Source organism: Muntiacus reevesi, chromosome X (assembly GCF_963930625.1).
Source record: "Muntiacus reevesi chromosome X, mMunRee1.1, whole genome shotgun sequence".
Taxonomy (NCBI): domain Eukaryota; kingdom Metazoa; phylum Chordata; class Mammalia; order Artiodactyla; family Cervidae; genus Muntiacus; species Muntiacus reevesi.
Window position 1 is genome coordinate 22,614,992 of NC_089271.1, and position 25,565 is coordinate 22,640,556.

General features: G+C 38.4%; 1 protein-coding gene across 1 annotated transcript in view; it reads left to right on the top strand.

Moving 5' to 3' along the window:
- POLA1 (DNA polymerase alpha 1, catalytic subunit) overlaps positions 1 to 25,565 on the top strand; it is a 293,096-nt gene that overhangs the window by 95,630 nt on the left and 171,901 nt on the right. Inside the window, exons 27-30 of the mRNA XM_065915911.1 lie at positions 17,030 to 17,062; positions 17,801 to 17,893; positions 19,056 to 19,261; positions 21,086 to 21,218. Of these exons, the coding sequence (XP_065771983.1) occupies positions 17,030 to 17,062; positions 17,801 to 17,893; positions 19,056 to 19,261; positions 21,086 to 21,218 (465 nt within the window). The remainder of the gene's footprint in view (positions 1 to 17,029; positions 17,063 to 17,800; positions 17,894 to 19,055; positions 19,262 to 21,085; positions 21,219 to 25,565) is intronic.

Sequence of the window (25,565 nt, forward strand, 5' to 3'; positions counted from 1 at the left end):
TTCTACAATACTTCCCATCCCGCCTTGCTGCTCCCACCTTCGCCCGTGCCTATGCCACCTCTGCTCTGGACTACTGCTTCTATTCCTCCATCCCTACAACCAAGTCTCCATGTGCAGGATCTGGTCATTCCCTTGGTTTCATCCCAGCATCTGTATTTCTCACAGTATTGGGTTGGCCAAACGGTAGTTCATTTGAGTTTTTCCATACGATGATACAGAATGAACATGAACACATACATGCTCAAGATGTGTTGAATACAAAAAAAAAAAAAAACACATACAGAAGTTATGATGGGTAAGGTTCCTTTCAGACAGCCAGTGAACTAACCAATCTTGGGAATTCCCTAATCAAAACCACACATTATCTCTGTAATTATAATCATAGTAGTCATAGATTTGTTAAGGCTCATTTGTTTTTTCTCCCTTCCCCTGTGACTGATGGTTGACACTTATTTTTTAGGCTGGTTAGTGAAGGATTTATAAGTGACATCAGAGCAAGCAAAATGAGTTGCTTCTCTTTGGCAGTCTCTTGGATAAATCAAGAACACAGCCATGGGTATGAAATATACCAGGCAACTCTTTACTGTAGTTTCAGGACTGATTCAACATAAGCATAAAATCCGGCCAAGTTTGAGGGGAGGCTAATCTTTCTGGGACTGTGACTCATTTTTGAATTGTGTGAAAGCTGTGGATTCTTTATCCAGAAAACATGTCCATATATACAAATACAGAATTTTGTAGACGATGAAGGAAGTTCATAGACTGAGCTACAGTGCAAAGAGTCAGACATGGAGGTAGCTTGTGTAGTTGAAAATGCATCTTCAAATTATGTTGTTTTATTTGGAGTGGGTGAAAACATCTATTCTTGAGATATAAACTGTAGAAAGTAATGTGGCAAAATATTGGCAGACGGGCATATGTAAAATAGATAGCCAACGGGAATTTCCTGTGTGTCTCAGGAAACTCAAACAGGGGCTCTGTATCAACCTAGAGGGGTGGGGTGGGGAGGGAGATGGGAGGGAAGTTCAGAAGGGAGAGAATATATGTATACCTATGGCTGATTCGTGTTGAAGTTTGACAGAAAACAACAAAATTCTATAAAGCAGTTATCCTTCAATTAAAAAATAAATTTAAAAAATATTGGCAGATGGGGATGTGGCAGAAAAGAGACTTTTTTCCCTCTGTGGTTCTTAATTGAGATCATAACTGAATCTTAAGGGGTATGGAATTGTAAGCGGTTTGTTTGTTTTTTTATCAAACAAAGAAAAAAAAAAGCTGGGAATCTTTGCCTGGTTTTTTTTGCCCTTTTTTGTTGAGGAGGTAGAGGAACATGCAAGGTAAGTATCTCATTCCTGCAGACCATGCCCATCTTAACACAGAACAACACTGGCTGCTGCTGGCAGGGAAGGGAGGATGGAAACCATGGGCAGGGGACACAGGATGGAAGGAGAGAAATTTTTAATGCATTTGCCCAGGTTGAGTGCAGTGCCCTTCCTTTCCTTCCTGTTTTAGTTCATCTTGATGTCTCCATTGAACAGGCACATGCATGAAAGGAGAATTTCCTCTTTCCTCGAAGTTCTTAGGAACATTCAGTGTTTTTTAATTTCGTCTTCTTTGGGCTTAAGGAGAGCTGTTCTAACTTCTTGTCAGGGGTTCTGGTATTCCTAATGCTATATCTCAAGCTGGTTTGGTTTTGTTAAATCACTAGAGCAGAAAGTCCAGCTCTCTAAGCACTAAAAGTAAGTATGCAGTGCAAGTATGCAGTGCTGTAGTACCAGCATTGTGGCTTTTTTCCCCTCCTGAATGATATATTAACTAAGCAGAAAATTTAAAAAACAAAGACAATAAAAGTAATGTTTGTTAGTGGTGGTTTGAGATATTTCAGGAGAGATGAGATGTGAAGAAAAGCAATGGCCATATTTAGAAAGCTGCCTCAAACCCAACAGTATCTATTGAAGTAAACTTGATGACAGACTTTTTTCCTCTTCATGAATCATTGTATTCCTATAAAAGCGAAAATTCCTCTTCATCTAAACAAACGGCTTCCACATCTGTTTTCTTAGTCTCTCAAAAGGGTGTCTTCGGCTTGCATTTTTTTTTTAAGAAAAAAGTGTTTATCTGTTTAAAATGAAAGATCGTCAAAAGCAGTTTATACATCAAAATCCAAGTTGGTCTCCAGCTTCTAAGAATTAGTTAAGGATGATCTGGTGGTGATGGTGGTTGTATAGGGGGAAAAAAGAAAACAGATTTTATATTCTGCATAGGTAAGTTCTCCCTAACCATCTTCTTTAAATCTTAATGATTTATATTTAATTTTATATGCTCTTCTGGTTTTGGAGCCTGATTGAGTAGGTAACTTTGTCACTGGCAGCACATCCCAATATTTTAATGCTTTGCACTCAGAGTTCTATAAATAAGTATTTTCTGAATTAGTAGCAGGAGAGTTAATCTGTTAGTCCCATTGCCTAAGAACTGACCTGTAGTTAGATTTTTGTTGTTGTCCCATAGTCCGTGTTCTCCCACCAAGTCACTAAGAGAAACACTCAGAACAGATGTGTAAAAAACTATATACTCTTTTCTAAAGTGCTTGCTTAGTTTTCAGTCTCCGGTGAGTCTGCACACTCTCCAGGGTTTGGGTTTTGAATCTTTAGTCTCTTCTTGTGTGACAGGCCACCCTGCCCTTGAGCCCATCCTGCCATTTAAAAATAAAGAATGAGAAGCAGCTGAAGTGCTGGCTTGTTTGCAGCTGACAGGAATCTGATCTACTGCTTGGATTCTTTATCTGGGGACCCACATGCCCGCGGTGTGTGGCTCGTCTTAGCCATGCCATCTGCAGTCACAGTTTAAGAGGTTGGGAGGAGAGGAGGTTGTCTCCAGAGGAAAGAAATTTCTTTTTTGGATGTAAAGGTCAGGGAGAATGGCTGTAGCTCAGCACCTGGGGTCATGGGCTCCTGTCTTCTTCCCACCCGGTGGCATTTCTGACCCCTCATGAAGTGCTCCTCTTTCAGGAGGCTCCGTAGGCTCCTCCCACCCCCTGAGCCACAGCTGTCTGTTCTGTCAAAACTGGCTCGCTCTGAGGTCAAAGGTCCATGAGAATTCTAAGACATTTGATGTCATCAAATCAGTGACCAAAGCGATTGATTTAATCATGTATGACTTAATTTCTCTCACATGCTGTGGAGGATATTACTTGGACACAGGGGAACCCTTCTGTCATCGCTCCTTTGGCTGAGTATGAACTGGAACTGCTAACAAATGGCATCAATCTGTACCTAAGGAAGAAGACCCTCCCCTCTTCCTAATGCAGAAGAGAGGCAGGAAGAGGATGGTTATGTCGGAGCGACAGGAGGCTCTTTGCTTGTGAAGTGAACTGATTGATGTTCAGTCTTCCTGGTGAGCCCGTTGCTGCCTCAAGGAGGGGAGCCATCAAAGACGTTTCGCTTGCTATTTCTTGCCCCTCAGTCAGTAGCTGTTTTGGTTGCTCATGAGAAGGCAAGGTGCTCCCTCTTTTGACCTTGTTCAGAGGCTTAATACAATTATTTGTATCAGGCGCTAGCCACCTGTTAGGATCGTTCTTGTTAAAGGTCAGTATGTGGTGCCTTGGTGTCTGACTGTGGAAGCCTGCATCAGATTTGCCAGTGGCCTCTGGTTTTGTGATGCCTGTCAGTTGTGACAGAAAGAATGGAGATCTGATAGCTGGAAAGGAAAGAAAGGTGTTGGAGAAGGAATGAGGGATCAGGAGACCCATAGAGCACCATTACTGTGGTTGGAGTGCCAGCTTGTCGTGTCTCCGTTTTCTCCTGCTTCCCTAGCATGAACTGTGCTGTCCGTTTTGATGGGCTCTTTTATTGTCTGCACACTGACACTGCTTTGATTTATTCATATATTGCATCTCTGTTGAGCATCGGATTTGTTTTATCTGAAAACTCCTCACATCCCCTCTGTTGAGCGTCATCAGTTTTAAACCCTTCTGCCTGTGAATTCCCAACCTGCTCCTCTTCCCAGACTTCCTGTCTCACTGAGTGGCTGCCTCCCCAGTTGTTAAGCCAGGAAAGTGGGTATCACCCTGGACTCCCGTTGCTTCCTCATGCTCCTAGTCCAGCCAGTCACCAGATCTTGTAGATTCCACTTCCTAAATACCGGTGTCTCTCTCTCTCTCTCTAGTGCAATGACAATTATGTTATTCAAGACTCATTATTTCTCCCTGGACACTGCCTCTAACTTCCATCCCCCCCTCCCCACCCCATGTATTCTCCACAAGTTTTATAGTCAGAGAGACCTCTCTAAACTATCAATCTGATTCTGTCACTCCCTGATTTCCAGTCCTTATTGGAGCTTATGAAACCCTTGACAGTTGGGCCTCTTGCCTGACCTCTCCCCACCTTCCCAAGCATTCTAGCCTCAGCTGTATTTTTTTTTTCTTGTTGTTGCCAAAAAGAAGAATTTTGAAAGCTTGATTGTCTTTAATCATTGAATTTCCCTCGCCTTCCTCATCCTATCATTCCCTATAGCTCACCCTCACCTTATTTACAGTCAGTTTCCGTGCATTTTCTCTAACTTCCACCCAGAGGTGCCCGTTCTGTATACATTGTTTTCAGTTGCCTCTTTGAGTCTCTCCTACATTAGCTAGTACTCTAGAGGGAAGGGATCTTGTCTGAGTCACTCACCTCTGTGTTCCCTCCACCTAGCATGTGAGAACAGCTCAGGAAGTACTTGCTGGTGAGTGATTACCACTTTTTTTAGGTTCTAAACACAAAGAAAATAGCAGAGCTTTCTAGAATTCATATCAAATTCTTGAGCCTTGGCCAGATTAGAGAGTTGAAAAGCAAATGAAGTTCAGAAGTAAAGGGGATTTTTTTTTTTTCCTTAGCAGTGATTAGCCAGATCTTGTATAGCTTAGATATTGGTCTTATTTCCTCTCCATATTCTGCACGTCCATCCTAAATGACATTTCTCAACTTGGTATTTATCTTTCTTTCAAACTTTTGTAGTTCTTCCCAGAGATAGCATAGAGGATGATGGGACAGAAGAAAGTGTTTGATAAATAGGAACATATTATTTTATTAGTCCTTAAATGTAGAGAGACATTATAGAGGCATGCCTGAGTACGTGTGCAGCACGTCTGTCTCTGGACAGGTGAACCCAATCACATTTCTCCAAATTGAGACCATCTTTCTGAAAGAAGATTTTTCTTTAAAGTGGGAGCCCTCCATATCTTTTAAATTTTAATTTTATTTATTTTTTTAAATTGGAGTATAATTGCTTTACAATGTTGTGTTGGTCTCTGCTGTACAACAACATGAATCAGCTGTAAGTATACATAGATCCCCTCCCTCCTGAGCCCCCGCCCCAATCCCACCCCTCTAGGTCATCACAGAGCACCAAGCTGAGGTCCCTGTGTTATACAGCAGCTACGGGAACCCTCTTTATTTTAATCATAACTAGCTCTTAGAATCTGTTTTCTGAACTTCTAATAGAAAGGGAGTGGGCACAAGACACCATTTTATAAGAAGCAGAGTTGCAGTGGGAGGGTATGTAGAAAGCATGGTCCTTACATAACAGAATTTAGTGTTTAGCCTTGGTATGGAGCAAGGAAGTTCCTCCTCCCCACCCCACCCTGGCCAGGTGTTAAGCTTAAAAAGCTCTCCCTCCTCTGACCTCCCTTGAGGCAGAGAATAACAAGACAGTTCCATGACTGTCTTGTCACAAACCAATCCTAAAAAGAAGCTTTCTGGAAATCAACAGTGTTTCCACAAAAATGGTGACAGCAGCACCTTGACCACTCTCCAGCTTGAGGTTGTCCTCTGGACCACCACTGAGGGGCTTAGTAACATGGAGTGGGAGTCTGTGAAATCTGCCACTTGTGGGGGCAGGGAGCTCCAAGTTTGCTTGGCAGATTTTCCCATGACCTCAGTTATAAAGAAAATGTTGCAGATTCTGGAAAATGCTAATGTCCTTTTTAGCCGTAAGTATTATCTTGATTGCAGTGCTTCAGAATTGCCCAACTTCATTATCTGAGCATAGCCAGCCTGACGCCTTCTTCTCAAATAGACAATTATGATCAATTAAGCACTTTTAGGCCTTATAGAATACTTAATTTTATTAGTCAATTATTTGTGCTTTGAAAGAGTTAATGGTAGCTACCCAAGCCATTATTAGAAATTAGAATGTCCCAAAATAGAAAGGCTATTTCCTTTGTGTATGGCATTGCAGTGGAAAATGCCAAGCATAGTTTTTACTGAGTTAAAGGGTGAGGGAGGGCAGGGTGGGAGAGAAAGTTACATGTAAATCATTTAGCCATTAACCTAATGGGTGGATTTATAAATCCTATTACTATAAGCCCTTTTCATTTCCACTGAGGCCTGGTGCATGCTTGATCCCACTAATGTAAATTTCATTCCGTCTAAGTGATTACTGAAGTAAGACACTTTGAGTCAATTTTCATCAGGTTGTGCGAAACTTGCTTGAGTGCTGATGTTCACTACTGCGTGGACATAGTTTGGCCGTGTCTTAATTAGCACCCCCCCCCCCGCCCCCACCGTGAGGAGTCAGTCAGGGAACCAGATAGTGGTGCCTTGTCACATGTCTGTCCTTCTGTGAGGTAAGTACACTGCAGGGTCAAGAGGCGAAACCTTTGGGTGTGGTATTTCTAGCCTCCTGGCTATCATGTGAATTCTAGGAAACTGGAAAGCTCTGTTTTTATGGCTCATTGGAACATCTTCAATGGCACTCACATTTAAATGAATCAAAATTTCTAAATTGATGAAATACATGGACCCTTTTCCTAGAAAAATGCATGTAGGCACACACTCAAATTTTTCCTTACAGTTTTGAGGATTTTCAGATTTATTGACTTTAGGTTAATATCTCCTGCTCTGGTTTCAATCTTGTTGTCTTAGGGTTTTTTTTCCCCTCTCTCCCTGAGAATTTAATATTTAAGAATGCAGGCCCGTACTTGAACTCTTGTATCAGTGAGTAGATTTGACTCAAGTGCGCTTTAAAGCCAGCTCTGCAAGCTCTCCAGGATCGTGTGTCAGATATAATCCTATGCATGGCAATAATGCAAGTCCAAGTGAAACAAACAAGATGTGAGTTTCTAAACTGGAAGTTGGCCTGGAAGAGGAATAGAGTGTAAGAATATTGTGAAATGAAGGTTTCTTTAAAGGTGAAAACAGTTTTTTAAAAGTCAGAATGTAAAGTGGATTTTTAAAAGTCCACAAGATGAATAAATTGGGGGGGTGGCAAGAAATTAGAAGACAAGAGAGAATTTCACTTTTCATGTATTTGACAAACCCATACTTTGTGGATTTTTTTTTTTAAGTTTTTAGATCAAAATTAGGACCCTGTCAGATTTTAGGGCAGTAATTGAAAGATACTCATAAATATCATTAAATGTGTCTCTTGTGGAGGAGAAACCTTTCAGAAATCTTTGTTTATTCAACGTGTTTTATATTCCTTACACATGAGCTATCAGAAGGTTAGGTTGTAAATTAAGGATTTAAAACAAAATCAGTTTATCTGGAAACAAGAGTCGTATGGGAGAGGTACACTGTTTCAGTCAAGTTTATAATTAATGGGCCTTTATCACTGAGGTAGAAATTCATTTCTCTTGAGTGAATGTTTATCTAACATGCATTGTATTTGAAGGTGAGATTAAAACTGATTCACTCTTCATTTCTTGCATGGAAAGAGCTAGCATTTAAACGTGTGCTGTGTGTGGGTTTAATTGTCACTTTCTGTAACCAGCTTTAGGGTCCTGTTATTGTGGAGGTACATTTATCAATCCATGGCTTTGCTCTTTTCACGCTGGACCACTTGGGTCTGCCTCCTCTTACTAGAACCTGAGAAATAAATATGCATTGAATTACTGCTATGTGCCAGGCATTGTGTTAGTTTAATGGCAAAGACATGATCTCTGCTTATAGTTTGCTTGTGGTTTCTTAATCTTACCTTTGGTCATAGAGTCATACGCTGTGGTATACACAGAATAATTTGGGAGCACATTAGAGTAACAGTCTCATGAGTATCATTGAAAAGTCCAGAGAGGCTTTTCTGATGGTATGAAATTCCTTGTAAAGTAAGTAGATGTTAGGTAATGATAATACCTCACACTTACTGAGCATTTCTATTAATATATCAGAGACGGTAAAAAATAGTTGACATATGTTGTTACATTTAATGCTTATGGTACCCCTGCTATAAGGAAGCTGCAGTTACTGTCTCCATTTTATAGTCAAGGAATTGGGGGGCTTAGAGAGGTTATCTTGTATGCCTGAGGTCATGCAGCTTATAAGGAGCACTGTTAGGCCCTGCACTCAGGCAGCCTGTATCAGTCAGAGTTCTCCAGAGACACAGAATCAAAGAGATGTGTGTGTGTGTGTGTGTGTGTGTGTGTGTGTGCACGCAAGTGCGAGTGATTGATTTTAGGGAATTCGCCCTTGCGATTGTGGAAGGTAGTGATGCTGGAGACAGGTGGGCTGGGCAAGGGATGAGGGCCTGGATGAGGGATAGCACATTGGCAGGAGGCACACGCCGGAAAGATAGAGTCTGATTGAGACTCGTGAGTTCATCGGATTAGAAAGGAAGTCAGCTCTTTGTTTTTGTTGGAGATGCTATTTATTGTGTTTGGATCTGGCGAAGGTTTGGAGAAGATGGTTTGGATTTAGAATGAATGCATGTAGAACAGACAATTGAATATGGGCCTAGAAAGAGAAAATGTTGAGTTATAAGTATAACATCACTGATTCTCAGCCAGGGACAATTTTGCTCCCTGGAATCATTTGGCAGAATCTGGACACAACTTTGGTCACAACTGGAGAGTGTATATGTGTGTTTGTGCACACATACGCATGGGCATGCATGCTTCTGACTTGTAGTGGGTAGAGGCCAGGGACAGCCTCCATGATAAAGAATTATGCAGCCTAAGTGTCAGTAGTGCTGAGAATGAGAAACAGTGATATATATCTGCTTGCTGTTCAGTCACTAAGTTGTGTCCAGCTCTGCAACCCCATCAACTGCAGTGTGCCAGGCTTCCCTGTCCTTCATTATCTCCCTGAGTTTGCTCAAATTCATGTCCATTGAGTCAGTGATGCTATCTAACCACCTCATCCTCTGCAGCCCTCTTTTCCTTTTGCCTTCATCTTTCCCAACGTCACAGTCTTTTCCAATGAATCGACTCTTCACATCAGGTGGCCAAAGTATTGGAGCTTCAGCTTTGTCGTCAATCCTTCCAATGAATATTAAGGGTTGATTTGCTTTAATTGACTGGTTTGATCTCCTTGCAGTCAAATGGACTCTCAAGAGTCTTCTCCAGCACCACAACTCAAAAGCACCAATTCTTTGGCTCTCAGTTTTATGGTCCAACTCTCACATCCATACATGACTACTGGCAAAACCATAGCTTTGACTGACCTTGGTCAGCAAAGTGATGTCTCTGCTTTTTAATATGCTGTCTAGGTTTGTTAATACACTGTCTAGGTTTGTCATAGCTTGCCTTCCAAGGAGCAAGTGTCTTGTAACTTTGTGGCTGCAGTCATCTTTCAGTGATTTTGGAGCCTAAGAAATTAAAATCTGTCCCTGTTTCCACTTTTTCCCCTTTTATTTGCCATGAAGTGATGAGACCAGATACCATGATCTTCATTTTTGAATGTTGAGTTTTAAACCAGCTTTTTCACTCTCCTCTTTCACCTTCATCAAGGGACTCCTTTAGTTCCTCTTCACTTTCTGCCATTAGAGTGGTTCAGTTCAGTTGCTCAGTCATGTCCAACTCTTTGTGACCCCATGGACCGCAGCACGCCAGGCCTCCCTGCCCATTACCAGCTCCCGGAATTTACTCAAACTCATGTGCATTGAGTCGGTGATGCTATCCAACCATCTCTTCCCCTTCTCCTCCTGCCTTCAATCTTTCCCAGCATCAAAGTCTTTTCAAAGGAATCAGTTCTTTGTATCAGGTGGCCCGAGTATTGGAGTTTCAGCTTCAGCATCAGTCCTTCCAATGAATCTTCAGGACTGATTTCCTTTAGGATGGACTGGTTGGATCTCCTTGCAGTCCAAGGGACTTTGAAGAGTCTCCTCCAACACCAGAGTTCAAAAGCATCAATTCTTTGGCACTCAGCTTTCTTTATAGTCCAACTCTCACATCCATACGTGACTACTGGAAAAACCACAGCTTTGACTAGACGGACCTTTGTTGGCCATGTAAGTTCACGGTCTCTGCTTTTTAATAAGCTGTCTAGATTGGTCATAACTTTTCTTCCAAGGAGTAAGTGTCTTTTAATTTCATGGCTGTAGTCACCATCTGCAGTGATTTTGGAGTCCAAGAAAATAAAGTCTGTCACTGTTTCCACTGTTTCCCTATCTATTTGCCATGAAGTGATGGGACCAGGTTTTCTGAATGTTGAGTTTTAAGCCAACTTTTTCACTCTCCTCTTTCACTTTCATGAAGAGGCTCTGTAGTTCTTCTTCACTTTCTACCATAAGGGTGGTGTCATCTGTATATCTGAGGTTATTGATATTTCTCCTGGTAATCTTGATTTCAGCTTGTGCTTCATCCAGCCCAACGTTTCTCATGATGTACTCTGCATATAAGTTAAATAAGCAGGGTGACAATATACAGACAGCCTTGACATACTCTTTTCCCGATTTGGAACCAGTCTGTTTTTCCATGTCCAGTTCTAACTGTTGCTTCCTGACCTGCATACAGATTTCTCAAGAGGCGAGTCAGGTGGTCTGGTATTCCCATCTCTTTCAGAATTTTCCATAGTTTATTGTGATCCACACAGTCAAAGACTTTGGCATAGTCAATAAAGCAGAAACAGATGTTTTTCTGGAACTCCCTTGCTTTTTTGATGATCCAGCGGATGTTGGCAATTTGATCTCTGGTTCCTCTGCCTTTTCTAAAACCAGCTTGAGCACCTGGAAGTTCATAGTTCACGTACTGTTAAAGCCTGGCTTGGAAAATTTTGAGCATTACTTTGCTAGCGTGTGAGATGAGTGCAATTGTGCAGTAGCTTGAACATTCTTTGGCATTGCCTTTCTTTGGGATTGGAATGAAAACTGACCTTTTCCAATCCTGTGGCCACTGCTGAGTTTTCCAAATTTGCTGGCATATTGAGTGCAGCAGTTTCACAGCATCATCATTTAGTATTTTAAATAGCTCAACTGGAATTCCATCACCTCCACTAGCTTTGTTCGTAGTGATGCTTCCTAGGGCCTGCTTGACTTCGCATTCCAAGGTGTCTGGCTCTAGGTGAGTGATCATACCATCATGATTATCTGGGTCATGAAGATCTTTTTTGTATAGTTCTTCTGTGTATTCTTGCCACCTCTTCGTGTCATCTGCATATCTGAGGTTGTTGATATTTCTCCCGATAATCTTGAGTCCAGCTTGTGATTCACACAGCCCAGCATTTTGCATGATGTACTCTGTATATAAGTTAAACAAGTTGATAATGTAGCTGTTCGTATATTCTCCCAGGTTAAGGGATCCAGAGGTGCTCACGACAAAGTGTCAGATGTTTTTGTATTCTGTAAATATGCCCATCCACTGAAAGCGTAAGTGCCTAAAGTTGTATGCAGACAATTTATGAGAGCTTATGTATTTCTAGCTATTTTATAACCACGTAGCCTTCAAAAGCAACCTAGAATATGGCAATATATTTTTGTATTGCCAGTTATCTTTATTTAGTATATTTGTGCCTCCTTTTCATAATACTAAAGAAGTGAATGTGGAACAATGTCCATGCAGCCAGATAAAAGTAGAGGAGATATTGCTACTTGTCAAACTTGGATTCTATATTTTTAGGTCTGGGAGGAATCCCAACCTCTAAATTTTATCAGTGAGAAAGCTCAGACCTAGAGAGAGAAACTAACTTATTGCTCCTAGACCTAGAGAGGGAAACTCACTTATTACTACCAAATCACTTACCTTGTAATTGGCACTTGAAACTAGCACTCAAATTACTGACCCCTGGCATTTTTTTTGAACTCACATTTGTATAATGTTTTATCTTTGTAAAGCAAGTTTTCAGCATACGGTTCTTATTCCCATCTAGCTCTGGGAACTAGGTTGTAGTATTATCCCAATTTTAAATAAGGTAAAGCTAAAGTTAAGAGGCAGTGAGGAGCCTAGGGTCTTGGGAATGGTGGAGATAGAGAGTAAGATGCTTATTAATTCCATAGCCCTTGCTCCTTGAACATCTTAGAGAAAAGACACGTATTTAAGGATAACAGAGAATAGGAAAAAGGCAATCTAATATATTGAGGATGAAATAAAAGATGTTTACCAAGCAGAAGAACTGAGTAACACGAAGTCCTGCTTGAAAACTGCTGAGACTGGGAATAGGGAAAGCTTAGATAATGGTTGGATTACCAAATATCATAATATTTATATTTCTTCTACTTTTCTCTTCCTCATCCTTCAAAACCATTCATTTTGCTCCCCCTATTATGCTAATGTATTAAAAAAAGTTTCCAGTTTATTTATAATTGTATGTCATCAGTAACAGAAGAATCCTAAAGCCATTTGAGATTTCACTTGTCATTCTCTTCGTGCATTATTTGTTTCAAATTTGACCTTACCCAGCATTTTCCTAACTTAGAAGGTTGTCGTTTTGTTTAGTTTCTGCATCATATATCAAGTGAATTTCTTGTTAGTGGATATTACTATAAATAAGGTATGCTTTTGGAATAAGGGCTTGAAATTTTTTTTTTCTTTTTGGTTAAGTGAAAAGTTGGTATTTTCTCTCTCATTTAGTATTAATAAGCACTGTTTTAGTCTGTAAGGGCATCTAAAAGCATTTTGCAACCTTTGAATGAAGGCATGGTAAGACATTAGTATCCTGTTCTAACAGAAAATAAAGACCCCCACCTTTATCCTGGCCTTGTAAGGAGACCCTGTCACCACACACCTCAGTTGTAGTTGGTCTTAGATCACTGCTGTTGTTAACCCAAGAGCAACAAACATGCTTTCTGCTTAGTAAACCACATCGTGAGTGTGTTTCTGAACAAATTATTTTCTCTAGGAAGCAATTTTTGGAGATAAACTTCACATTTCCTTTTTAGTCCCCACTACCCTTCCCCCGTTTTCAGAGGCTCAGATTGGGGTTAAAATACCCTTTCGTATTAATTACTGTTCTCCCCACCCCCAGCCCCACTCCTTTCCTGTTCCCCCCTCTTTCCCCCACCCCCAATGGCACTGCTCTGCAAAGCCTGCCATGATTGATATGATGGCAGTGCTGTCATTCTTCTTAACCAAAAAAAAGTCATTTTTGTTCTAGTTATTTTAATAGAGTCCCATTAAAGATGTATTGCTGACTGAAATACCGGCATGAAGGGCTCTCACTGAGCTGAGCCCAGGAATTAAGAAGTCAGGAAATCGGCTGCTGCATTGCAAGAGAGCCTTGTGTGACACCGAATCTCCTGATTGGGGAGATCATTACTGCTATTATGACTCGACTTGCGTAGGAATTTTAAATTCCATCTGAATGTCAGTAATAACCCTCTTAGCAAATTATCCTGAATAAAATCACGAAGGCATTTTATATAATAGGTGTTGAATTACTGGATAGATTTGCTAATTAAATACTCTTTGTTCTGCTGCAGTTGACATTACAGGGTAAGATCTTGAACAATTATTCTCAACAGCTGTACTTTGTTAAGGGAAAAATTAACCACAAAGTTTATTTTTTTACACTTGAAGTTGGCAGATTTTTGAAATGTGCTTGAAAAAAATTCCATCATCCAATTGGTAATGAGTAGATAAATATGCAGGTGTTGCTGTGAAATCAGATAACTGCAGACTGCCTTATTAATGAATTTAGCAAGCCTTTATAGCCCTGTTTTCTAGCTGCTGGCACTTAGAAAATGATTTTCTGTCAGAATGGGTAGCTTTAATATTAGGCTTGTCACTTTGAAATGAACTTATGAACGGTTATCTTGTAATCATTGTACCTTGTGTCCAGTAGACCTTTCAGGATACCTGTGGATTTTTTTTTTAAAAATGCATTTCCTTAATGGGGAAATATCTGTAATGTATAAGTTTTGGATTTTCGACTTCCAGAACATTCATGTGGAATGGGCTTTTTTTTAACAAGGCAGGGAGACATAATGAAAAGAAAATGAAACATAAGGTCCAGCCCAGATTAGCGCCTAGTTTTCCTCATCTGTAAAATGGGGTTTATAATTCAGTATTCTACAAATATTCATTAATAGCTACTGTGAACCAGGGCCTCTGCTGTTGCTGCTGCTTAGTCGCTTCAGTCGTGTCTGACTCTGTGCGACCCCATAGACGGCCTCTGCTAGATACTAAGAATTTGTTAGCCCACAGGAAAGATGGTGATTAAAACTATTGTCAGAAATTGGTACCACCTATGTGGAGACTTGTTTGGCTATGTTTATCAAGAATTGTTAAAAGATACAGCCTTTGACCTGGTAAGCCCTCTTGTAGGAGTTTATTTCATTATTGGCAGATTGGCAAATTACATGTATACATGTAATAAAAGGATTATTGAAGTGTGATTATGAAGGTAAGCATTAGGAACCACCTACATTTATTAGTAGAGCACTAGTTAAATCATGCTTGAGATGTACAGTGGAACACTATGTAGTCATTAAAAAGAATTGAGACTGCTCTTTATGTGTGAGTAAGGAATAATCTCTGAAATAAAGTACTAGGTGAAAAAAGCGATTGCAGTGTATGTAGTTCTTTTTTAGCTTTTTATTTTATATTGAAGTATATCTGATTAACGATGTGATGGTTTCAAGTGGACTGCAAAGGGACTCGGGCGTACATATACATGTAATAGTATATATAGTTTTAGTAGTTTGCCTAGTTTTCTGTCATTTGTTTGCAAAGCATCCATCAAGAGTTTTCATCCATCGAAGAGAAACTCATTTTAGTAGCAGGCCTCACTCAGATTGTGTGTGGAAATAAATGGTTGTGAGCTGGTGGCACGACAGTGTGAGGGTGGGTGTTGGAGCTGAGAGGTGAATGTTGCCACTTCCCATTGGAGGTGTACTCGGGGGTAACACAGTAGGTTTGGTTCACAGTGCAAAAGGAGAGCAGAAGAAATCGGTTAGTACACTCGTGGAATTGGAGTGAAAGACTGACAGATTGCTCCTGAGGTGTTGTACTTAGCAGGAAATAGTTACCTTGTGGGGCTGTCCGTTGTGATGAGGGAAGCCCAGCCCAGCAGGGTGGAATGGGCAGAGGGTGAAGACAACTCATGGTAAGTAGTTAGTTTTGTCCTCACTGTGATTACCTTGACTTGGGTGGATCGCGTTATTGCTTTTTTCTCAAAGGAATTGTCAGGTGTTTTCCCACAATGCATTTTCCTATAATTTAAATATTAAAAAATGAAAATGAAGTGGAGGAGAGTGAATATTTTTTATGAGTTAACTGGATTTTAGCATCTAGTAGAAAAGTGATTGAGATGACTCTGAGACCTATCAGTCAGCTAGCCAACAGTTTTTCAAGTGCTTGTTAGATGTGAAGCACAAACATGTGCTCTGACCTCCAGGAACTTGTGGTCTAATTGGGGAGGGGACAGACTGTGGGCTAAAAACTGTTTTCAGGATGGGATTACCACGATTGTCTTAGTCCAGTGGTCCTTAACCCTGCCTGCAACATAAGAATAATCTTGAGAGCTGTTTAAAAAAATTGCTGGGTCCAGGTAGTGGCATTTTAGAAGATCCCAGGATGGTTCCACTATATAGCCACTGTTAAAACCTTTGGTTAGCCTGATCGGTATTTACCACCACCCACCACCCCCAGGGCAGGAGAAAGGTCTTCTTTTCCTGATAGCTTAGAACACTGAGCTCATGAACAACATTGGGAGACTGTACCAAAGGGGAGGCGTACAGTAGAAACGGAACACAAGGGGTAGATATAACAGATCCTCTTAAGGTGAGCATTTATAGGGCTTTGTAACATAAAGGACCAGAACAGAAACACCATGAGGTTTGAGTTGAGTTGACATGGAAGACTCTTGGAGGTAGGAAAAAGAAATGTAAATGAAGTAAATCTTCTCTCTGACTCATTGGAAGAGTGTCTCTGGCTTAGAGTGATGCTTTCAAAGATGGATGTTGATCTAGAGGCAATAGCGTGCAGTGACTCAGGCCCCACGCTCTGGAGTCAGAGTCCCTGGGTTCATATCTCTGCTCTGTCACTTCTAGGACAAATTAATTATCTTCTCTTTGTTTTTTGTCTCTAACAAATGGTTGTATTAATAAGTGGCTGTCTCAGGGCTCTTAGAGAATGAAATGAAAAAATGCACGAGATGCTCATAGCCCAGCATTTGGCCCATATATTTTATACATAACAAACATACACTGAGTGCTCAGGATGTTGTATTACTCCTTTGAAGAGGCCTTCATTTGTAAAATATGTTTTGCTTCTGATCTAGTCCAAGATAATTTATATATTTTTGTCAGCAGCTACACTGTAACCTATTTAACCTTTAGTCTTACAGCTGTATATTCTTGGGGACAGACCTATCTACAGATATTATCTACTATCTATTTGTCTTTATTCACTGAATGTTTATTGAACCACACCTTTGTACTGGGCACTGTGCTTGCTCCAGGGATATATAGTGAAAAGGGCCCCCCCCTTTTTAAAATTATTCTATCATCCTGAATACTGGAAAGATTGCTAAGTTTTACGTGCTTGGTTAATCTTTGTGTTGTTGTTGTTGTTGTTTTTAGCCATATAGTTCTTTTTAAATATTGCTATCAAGAATAGTTTGCCTCTATGCCATATTATAAAAGAATATTTTATTATGTATATTTGTTAAAGATAGACCTTTACAGCAAATCTGCAAACATCTCTCTGCCTAAGAGTTGGTATAGAGGCAAACTGACTTTTAGATTATGATGATATTGTTTTGAGGATTATAGTTAGAAAACCATCAAGAGCTTTTAAAATATACGGAAATGACAAACCATGCGGTTGCCTATCTCTCTCAGCATATATTTAGGTTTTTGTAATTATGTAATGCATTAATCTTGATTTTTTTTTCATTTCATTTAGATTTTGATGCATACAAAAGAGATGGTTCAGAAGGTAAGCATTTTCATTGTACAGTAATTCTTAGATACCATACTTGGTGATGTTGTTGTATTTAAGGAAAATTGTAACCCAAACACACTGGAAATGGCTTCTTAGGATGCCTGGTTTACATTTATAATCCCTCCTAATGGATTATAGCTTTTTTCTTTTACTAACACTGATATAATCTAACCGCTGCTTGAAGCCTATATGTGAGTGTTTCTAGCAAATTAGTAACAGTGCTAATTAGAGTTTACTTCCAGGCCTTTATACTGTATGTGCTCTAGTGTTGTTTGTAATGATTGATTTTTTTTGGCACTCTTCATATTCTGCTAACTACTTAGAATTTAATATAGATTTGTGGACTGGGTTGAAAAAACCCCATTTTGTCTCTGCTTTATAAATTGCCCTGACCATTAAGCATGAGAGACAGTTGGTAAATACAGACCCCTCCCTTTCCTGGTCTCTTATCTTTATATTATTCAGTCCTACATTTTATTTCAGTTGAAACTAGATACTTCCTCTGCCATTCCACTGTCTGCTTTAAGAAAATCAGGGAGATTTTATTGTGTGTTTTTTGGTTTATTGGGACTTAGTCTTTGTACACTGACAATATGGGCAAGAAGAAATGTAAACTCTTCAAAAATCATCTGGAACCTGTAATTTATATAATGGAAAATTTTGAGTTTCACTGAGTGTGTGATGGTCATGGTGTTTTTGTTGTTAATTTTTAAAATTTTTGCTTTTCATTAGATGAATCTTGAAGTTATTTATGGAGATACAGATTCAATTATGATCAACACCAATAGCACCAATCTGGAAGAAGTGTTTAAATTGGGAAACAAGGTGAGGTAATTTCATAAAATTATATGTTTCACCTGCTTTTGTGAATTGTGTCTAGTTTCTACATATACGTGTCCTTCTGAAAGTGATAATAAATTTAGTGCCTTTGATTCTTCATCCCCTGTTTTATTTCAACTTCTACTCTAGTTATTTGCTTTGAGGGCAAAAATCAAAGGAAGTTGGTTTTTCCATACGTAATAGATATGTTTTACCTTCACGTTAGTTCCTATCACATTGTCATTCATAAGGAGAAATATGTCTCTAGTTACATTCAGATGTATTTTATACAGTGATAGACATGGATAAATACATACCTAACTACATTATATGCATATATCTATAATTTTCACAAGAATACTTAAAATATATTTAAAAAGACAAGGGAACTTTTAAAAATAATCATTTGTGGACTAACTGCAGTTCATCTAACAATTAGGTGTTTTTTGATCACTTGTTAAGATATTATCCCAATAAACTAAAACTAAGGTACCATCTTATAAGCTAACAACTTCCTGCCTATCTCCCCTAAAATGTGTGAAATTTGAGCTGTAGTCTTTACTTAACAACAAGCTTGGCATATTGTACTCATTGAACCTTGAAAAGTTGTGTATTTTCTCTTGAGGTGATGGTCTGTGCAATGACCCTATCAATAGAGAGCAGGTGGCTGTTCATTTATTTGTTCAACAGATAGTTATTTGCTTAAAGTCATGGTGCTATAGGAGGTACTGAGAGATCTTAGACACTATTTTAATAGTAAAGTTTTACTGGCCATGTATGTAGTTGTTGGACTATCTAATCTCTAATTCAGTAGTTTGAAGGTAAGTACTTATGCATTTAGTTTTTAGATTCGGAAGCAGACTATTACATAATTTTCAGACATTTCTTGTAGCTGACCCTGCCAATTCTGTCCTTTGGTTGAGTGAGATGATGTATTTATAGTATTGTCTCTTTGTTTATCTTTTTATCTGTTTTTGTTCCTGTGCTTTTTCAAAGTTCTTGTATCATGCCAAACGTAATACTATTTTCCATATAACCTGAGTAAATGCCTTCTAGTCTTGTGTGACTTCTAGTTCTGTTTAGATGAACTCTTGGGAATTTGTAGCATGTTCATCTTCTCCATATTAGGTATTTGAGAAGCTAACATTAATGGTTGAAATTTTCACAGGTGAAAAGTGAAGTGAATAAGTTGTACAAACTGCTTGAAATAGACATTGATGGTATTTTCAAGTCCCTGCTACTGCTGAAGAAAAAGAAGTACGCTGCTCTGATTGTTGAGCCTACATCAGATGGGAATTACGTCACGAAACAGGAGGTGAAAGGATTAGATATAGTTAGAAGAGACTGGTGTGATCTTGCTAAAGACACTGGAAAGTGAGTTCAGCTTTCATTTTCGCTTTTGTTGTTTGCTTTTAAAAAATTCAAGCATTAACAGTGTGGAGAACACTTGTGATTCTGCCAAGCACAAGGACACAGCTTCTTTTTGTTATTGGTATCATTGTGTATTAACAGCTCTTACTGATTTGGAATGAAATTTTACAGACGGGTTAAAACTTAGAAAGAGCAAAACTTGCTCAGTAAGAGATGCTTGCTGTAAGGTGCATCTTACGAGTTTTCAGTCATGATGAGGTTAAACCTTCACATTTTAGATGCTTACAGAGTTTCATTGATGTTAGCTTTTTTAAATTTTGTTTTGCTTCACTGTTTCTATTAGATAGGAAGTCCCTTACATTGTGCTCCTGAATCTTCCTTGCGCCTCCTTAGGGCCATGATTGTTAAGTTGTCCCTGTGTTGTGGCTTCAAATGTTCTGGGATTCAGAGTGGGCCATGGCGTGAGACTGTCCTTGCCCATATCATTTGTGTGTAAAGGTTCTTACTAATCTCTGGTTAATTTAAGAGCTGGTTCTCAAATACCGTATGTACCTCCAAAATAATAAATGTCATAACTGATCCCTTAGTTTTATACATGAGACTGCAGATTGTGCTAATAAGACCTGTTTGTTTTAGGGCCATATAAGGCACCCATTTTAAAAAGATACATCTTCAGGTACTTTATGCCCCATCTTTCCAGATAATTCCTACTTTGTGAACCTGACTAGTTCTGAAAATAGAGGAACTTTTTTCTTTAAAGTGAAATTTTAAATTAATTTTTGTGTGGCTGAATATCAGCATTTTTTACTTGTTTTCCAGCCTTTCACTTGCTTTCAAGTTGGGAGATTGAGCAATTGTTGCTTCTACAAAACTACTCTTGATTAGGCAAAGTTGATCATCTGAGTGTGGGTCACTGTTAGCCTTTTATGAAATATAGTTTGAAATGCTTCATTGCCCCCAAATGTACCCAAAGATGAAACTACTTTGTATAGACTGTCGATTAGAGTGTTCTCTTCAGCTTTGTCTTTTCTAAGAAAAGATGCATCATAATAGAAGTAAATTTCTCTGAGTTAGAAATGTATTAGTAATTAAAGCTATACAAATGTTTTTGTCAGGGTTCTTTTTCTGACAAATTATAATGCAGCTGTCAAACCCTCGCTCTGCATTTTCTCAGAAATGGATAAAATATTGGCTTCCTTACTCCTTTTCTTCTTTTTTTCTCTTTTTTTTGGGGGGATCTGATAGAACTAACATGAAGTTTTTGAGGCATAGCAATACGATTGGAGAACACTGAGAAATATAATAAAGCCGAAGAAAAAAAAGTTTGAAATCTCTGAGTTTTAAATGATTTGCATAAAGAACTTTATTTTCCTACTTTCTAGCTTGTGGTCATCTCGGGCAGAGATACTATCAGAGATAATATCTTGGAGCTTCATGAGGAAAGTGAAAAGTTTGTCTTCTCAGATTTTAACCTATAAGTAGAATATAGCTGTTTGTGAATTTTATAATTGTGTAAAAACATGATGGAGCACATACTGTTCTCCATCCACACACAAAATAGGAAGCATTAGCTGCCTCATTAAAAAAAAAAGTCTCTGTGTTTAAGGACAAACCTGACATTGCAAGGTTGGTAAACCTTTGGTAGAGTTAATGTTGAAAAAACAAATAGTAACGGCCTTCTGGACATTAACCCTCATGTTAGCTTTTAGTATGGCTCTTGTCCACATGTTAATCTAATGGCATTTATCTTCCTTGTCTCTTCTTTATTAATAAAGTATGATATTAAAAAAATCAAACCCTCTCCTTTATTTTTTTTTTTTCCGGCAGCTTTGTCATTGGCCAGATTCTTTCAGATCAAAGCCGGGACACTATAGTGGAAAACATTCAGAAGAGGTTAATAGAAATTGGAGAAAATGTGCTAAACGGCACTGTCCCAGTGAGCCAGTTTGAAATTAACAAGGTAAATGTGGCATTTATTGCTGTGCCCAGCTGCTGCCATATGTTTTTCTCCCCCTTCAGATAGTTGAAGAACCACCTCATCCTTGCAATTGAAATTAATTCTAGCTGGTGATGAAAACTGCTTAACAACTATCTCACAGACTGTGTATTAGCATAGCACTCTTCCTAGCTCAGCCCCTGATGCTCCCCTATCTGTTGCAGGGCCTTCTTTCTCAGTTCTTTATTCACGGAAGCCTCGTGTCCAGAGGTGCTGTGGAGTGATATAATTGATATTTCAGGAACTTAAAGAGTATTACATTCTTCATATTCCTCCTAAGTTATAGTTGTTTGGGGGGCAGGTCTATAAACTTAGACAGAGAGCCTGTGTTTGTGCAACTTTACCGAAGGTGATCCTCAGAGGTACTATAATCAGAAGGCGTCTCTGGATGTTGTTCTTTAGTCATAAGATGGTGCTAGCGTTTTCTATATATTCAAACCACTTGTGGTTGTTTTTTTTTTTTTTTAGCTATAAAAGTTACCATTTATGGATAGTCTTAGTTGTTGAAAATTGAGAATATTTTTTCTTACCTAATTTGAAAAGGAAAGTCTTTGTTTCCAAAAGTGCTGTGTAATTCAAGATGTTAGGTTACAGATTTTTCTCTTTTTTTCCATTTAAAAAAAGTATCCTTACATACTCAGAAGGTAATTTCACAAATACCATTTTATCCATTTTGTGATAAATAAATTTTGTTGTCAAACCTCAGACTAAAAAGAATTTTGATGAGAAAGAGTCTAATGATGGCATATAAATGGAATTTATAGAATTAAAACTTGTTCTTAATGCCCCTATACTAAAATAATGAGTCATTTCTGCACATCCTTACTCTTTAAAACAGTTTTACATGATAGCAATTACCGTGTATATTATTTTGAAATTGTTTTCACTTAAATAGATTTTACTGCATACTGGTATTAACCTTAAAAATCATCATGTTTAATCTTGCATTTCACTGGTACACCTTTAATTAAAATTTTTGCTTGAGTATTTTTTAATTTTTGCTCTTTCAAATTACTGAATTGAATATCTTTGTTTATTTGTCTTTTTGCTTTTGGATGAATTACTTTCTTAGTTTAGAGTCCTTAAAGGTAAAATATTTGTATCAAAAGGTTTGATATATGGCTCTTGTCAGATTACTTTGTAAAACATTGACATTATTATTATTTAATAATAAAAAAAATGTGTGTGCTAATTTCACCACAGATTTTCTTGTACTATACAAGAGATATTTCATTGGTCATAATATCATTGGTGATATTTAAGTAAAACATCGCTACCATAAAGGATGTGAAACACTATTTTATCATTGGATTTGATTTGCATTTCTTGGGTTCCTAGAGAGAATGAATATTTTCTTTGCATATCCTTGTTTGTATTTATTCTTAGGGTAAGTCATTTGTTTCCTATCCCTTAACTGAGATGTCTTTAATATCACAAAGATGACATTCACTTACATGTGAAAGGTACAAAAAATGAGAAATAAATAATATAAGAGGATGTGTATTTTGGCACTAGTTCTTCACTTTAAGTGATGCATTGCATGCCTATTGGTATGGAATCACTTGTTACATTGGACAGTGGTTTCCTTTCAGGTTTTGTTTTGTCTCTTAAAAATTTGTGTAGGAGTTACTGTTTCAGTTTTGCTTTAATCAATTTTTGTATCAGTTCTGCAGATTGTATCCCTTATACTATCTACCTTCTTAGAAATGTGGGTCCTCTGTTGCATGGGATTCCAGGCATGAATTAGGAAGGCTGAATCCCAACATGACCACATTACTGGCAAAAGAACATTGCACTCTAAGGCAGTGGGCCCAGGCCATCATCTACTTCTGTGGGTAACAAGACAGTGTTACAAGTGTGCAGAGAAACCTAGCCTCAGAGACACACTGGCCACCTCTGAGTTCTCAGGAACTTTCTTCAGCCTTGCTATTTTTAAGTTTTTATTATTGAAAATTTAAAACTTATACCAAAGTAAAGAGAATAACATATTTTCTTTTCATTTATTTTTATTAGTTGGAGGCTAATTACTTTACAATATTGTAGTGGTTTTTGCCATACATTGACATGAATCAGCCATGGATTTACATGTGTTCCCCATCCCGATCCCCCCTCCCACCTCCCTCCCCATCCCATCCCTCTGGGTCCTCCCAGTGCACCAGCCCTGAGCACTTGTCTCATGCATCCAGCCTGGGCTGGTGGTCCGTTTCACCCTTAATAGTATACTTGTTTCAATGCTATTCTCTCAGAACATCCCACCCTCGCCTTCTCCCACAGAGTCCAAAATTCTGTTCTGTACATCTGTGTCTCTTTTTCTGTTTTGCATATAGGGTTATCATTACCATCTTTTTAAATTCCATATATGTGTGTTAGTATACTGTATTGGTCTTTATCTTTCTGGCTTACTTCACTCTGTATAACGGGCTCCAGTTTCATCCATCTCATTAGGACTGATTCAAATGAATTCTTTTTAATGGCTGAGTAATAGTCCATGGTGTATATGTACCATAGCTTCCTTGAGAATAACATCTTGAACCCACATGTATCCATCACTCAGCTTCAGTAATTACCAACTCAAAGTCACATATTATTCTTATTACTAACAATACTGGTTAATACTTAGTGTGATTTAGACTGTGCATATATTTTTCCATGGCAGAACTGAAACCTACTTACTGTCTTTTCACTTGGTGTGGTAGCTGGCAAATAATAGTTGTTCAGTGAGCATTGAAAGAATTCCTCTGCTTGTTTAATCATCCATCAAACATGGAGTATCTCTTACATGCACAGTGCTAGAATCTGGGATATAAAGTAGAGTAAACAAAACCTAGTTGGTATTTTCAAAATGCTTAGATGGTCTAGCAAAGATACTGTTCCATGCTGTTATACTTTTTTAAATAAAGAAGAATTCCTGCAGTGTCAATGCAAGTACAGTAAATTCTATGAAAGGACTATCTATATCATAGCTATTCCTGTGCTTGTTTATATTAAGCTTTTTATATATCAAAAGTGACTGTGTTGATTAACATTTGTCTGAATATCTGTACTGTTTAAACTTGTGAGTAAATAAGTTTTTACATTTTGTCACTTTCAAAGGAGAGTGGAATGGAAGAGTCCATGTACGTGACTAGTTGTTGAAGGCCTTATGATAAGATATAGATTAGATTAGATTGACTTTGTGATATCGGTACAGCTTAAAAATTGGAGGTGAGTCTCAGGTGGAGGGATGAAGTGGTGAGCTTTACCTTTGTAGAGATTTAAGCCTTTGTTGCCAACAGCAGCTGAAAAACACTGTGTGATTTCTCTGAACTGCTGCAATCTTACCTTAAATATAGTTCATAAAGTAACATGAAATACCTCAGAGCTGATTTGTCTAGCCCTGGCTAACTTGAGCCTAAACCACCAGGAAGCACTTTTTAGAAAAATCAAGCCTTCTGAAACTAGCTTGTAAAATTCCCAAATAACCCCAATCTAATAATTGGAAAGTGTGTCAGATGAAATTCAGAATTTCTTAACATTGCACTGAAGTATAGTCAATTGAAGAAGATAACAGTTTTCTTAAGTAGAGTTATATTGATTAAGATTTCTATGCAGTATTACCCGTCCAAGTCAATCAAGACTTTGCATAATGCAGCTTTGAGGAGGTTCAAATACTTGGAGACTCTTCCAGGCAGTCACTCTTCTACACTGAGTGTATAATTTAGAAAGTGTACATAGCGGATGGATGTGCAATTGTGTTTGAGGACCACCTTTTATTCTCCTATGGTAGCTCTCCAGTTTCTTGGTCTCAGGGCATTTTCACACTCTTAAAATAGCTGAGGACTGCAAGAACCTTTGTTTATGTAGCTTATGTTGATATTTACTGTTAGAAATTAAAACTGGAATGCATTTATTAGTTTATTTAAAAGTGTCAGTAAACCCATTAAATGATTGCAAAAATAATTTTTTTCATGAGAAATATGTATTTTGAAACAAAGAAAAATTAATCACGAATCGTGTCATTTTACTGTTTTACAAATCCCATTTATGTCTAGTTTAGCAGAAGACATCTAGGTTCTTATATCTGCTTGTGCATCCAGTCTGATGTGATGTTGGTGTTGGTTCAAGTATAGGAAAAAAGTCATTTCACACAAATATGTAGTTGGAAAAAGGAAAACTATTTCAGTAACTTCTTAAGATAGTTGTGTGTATTCTTTAATTCTGTGCCAGTACTCTGAGTAATATTGTCTTAAAGGTTATTTGCAGTGTGAAAGTAGGAAACCATATCTTACTCTCTTACATTAAAATCTATTCATCTGTGTGGTGCTTTGAGTT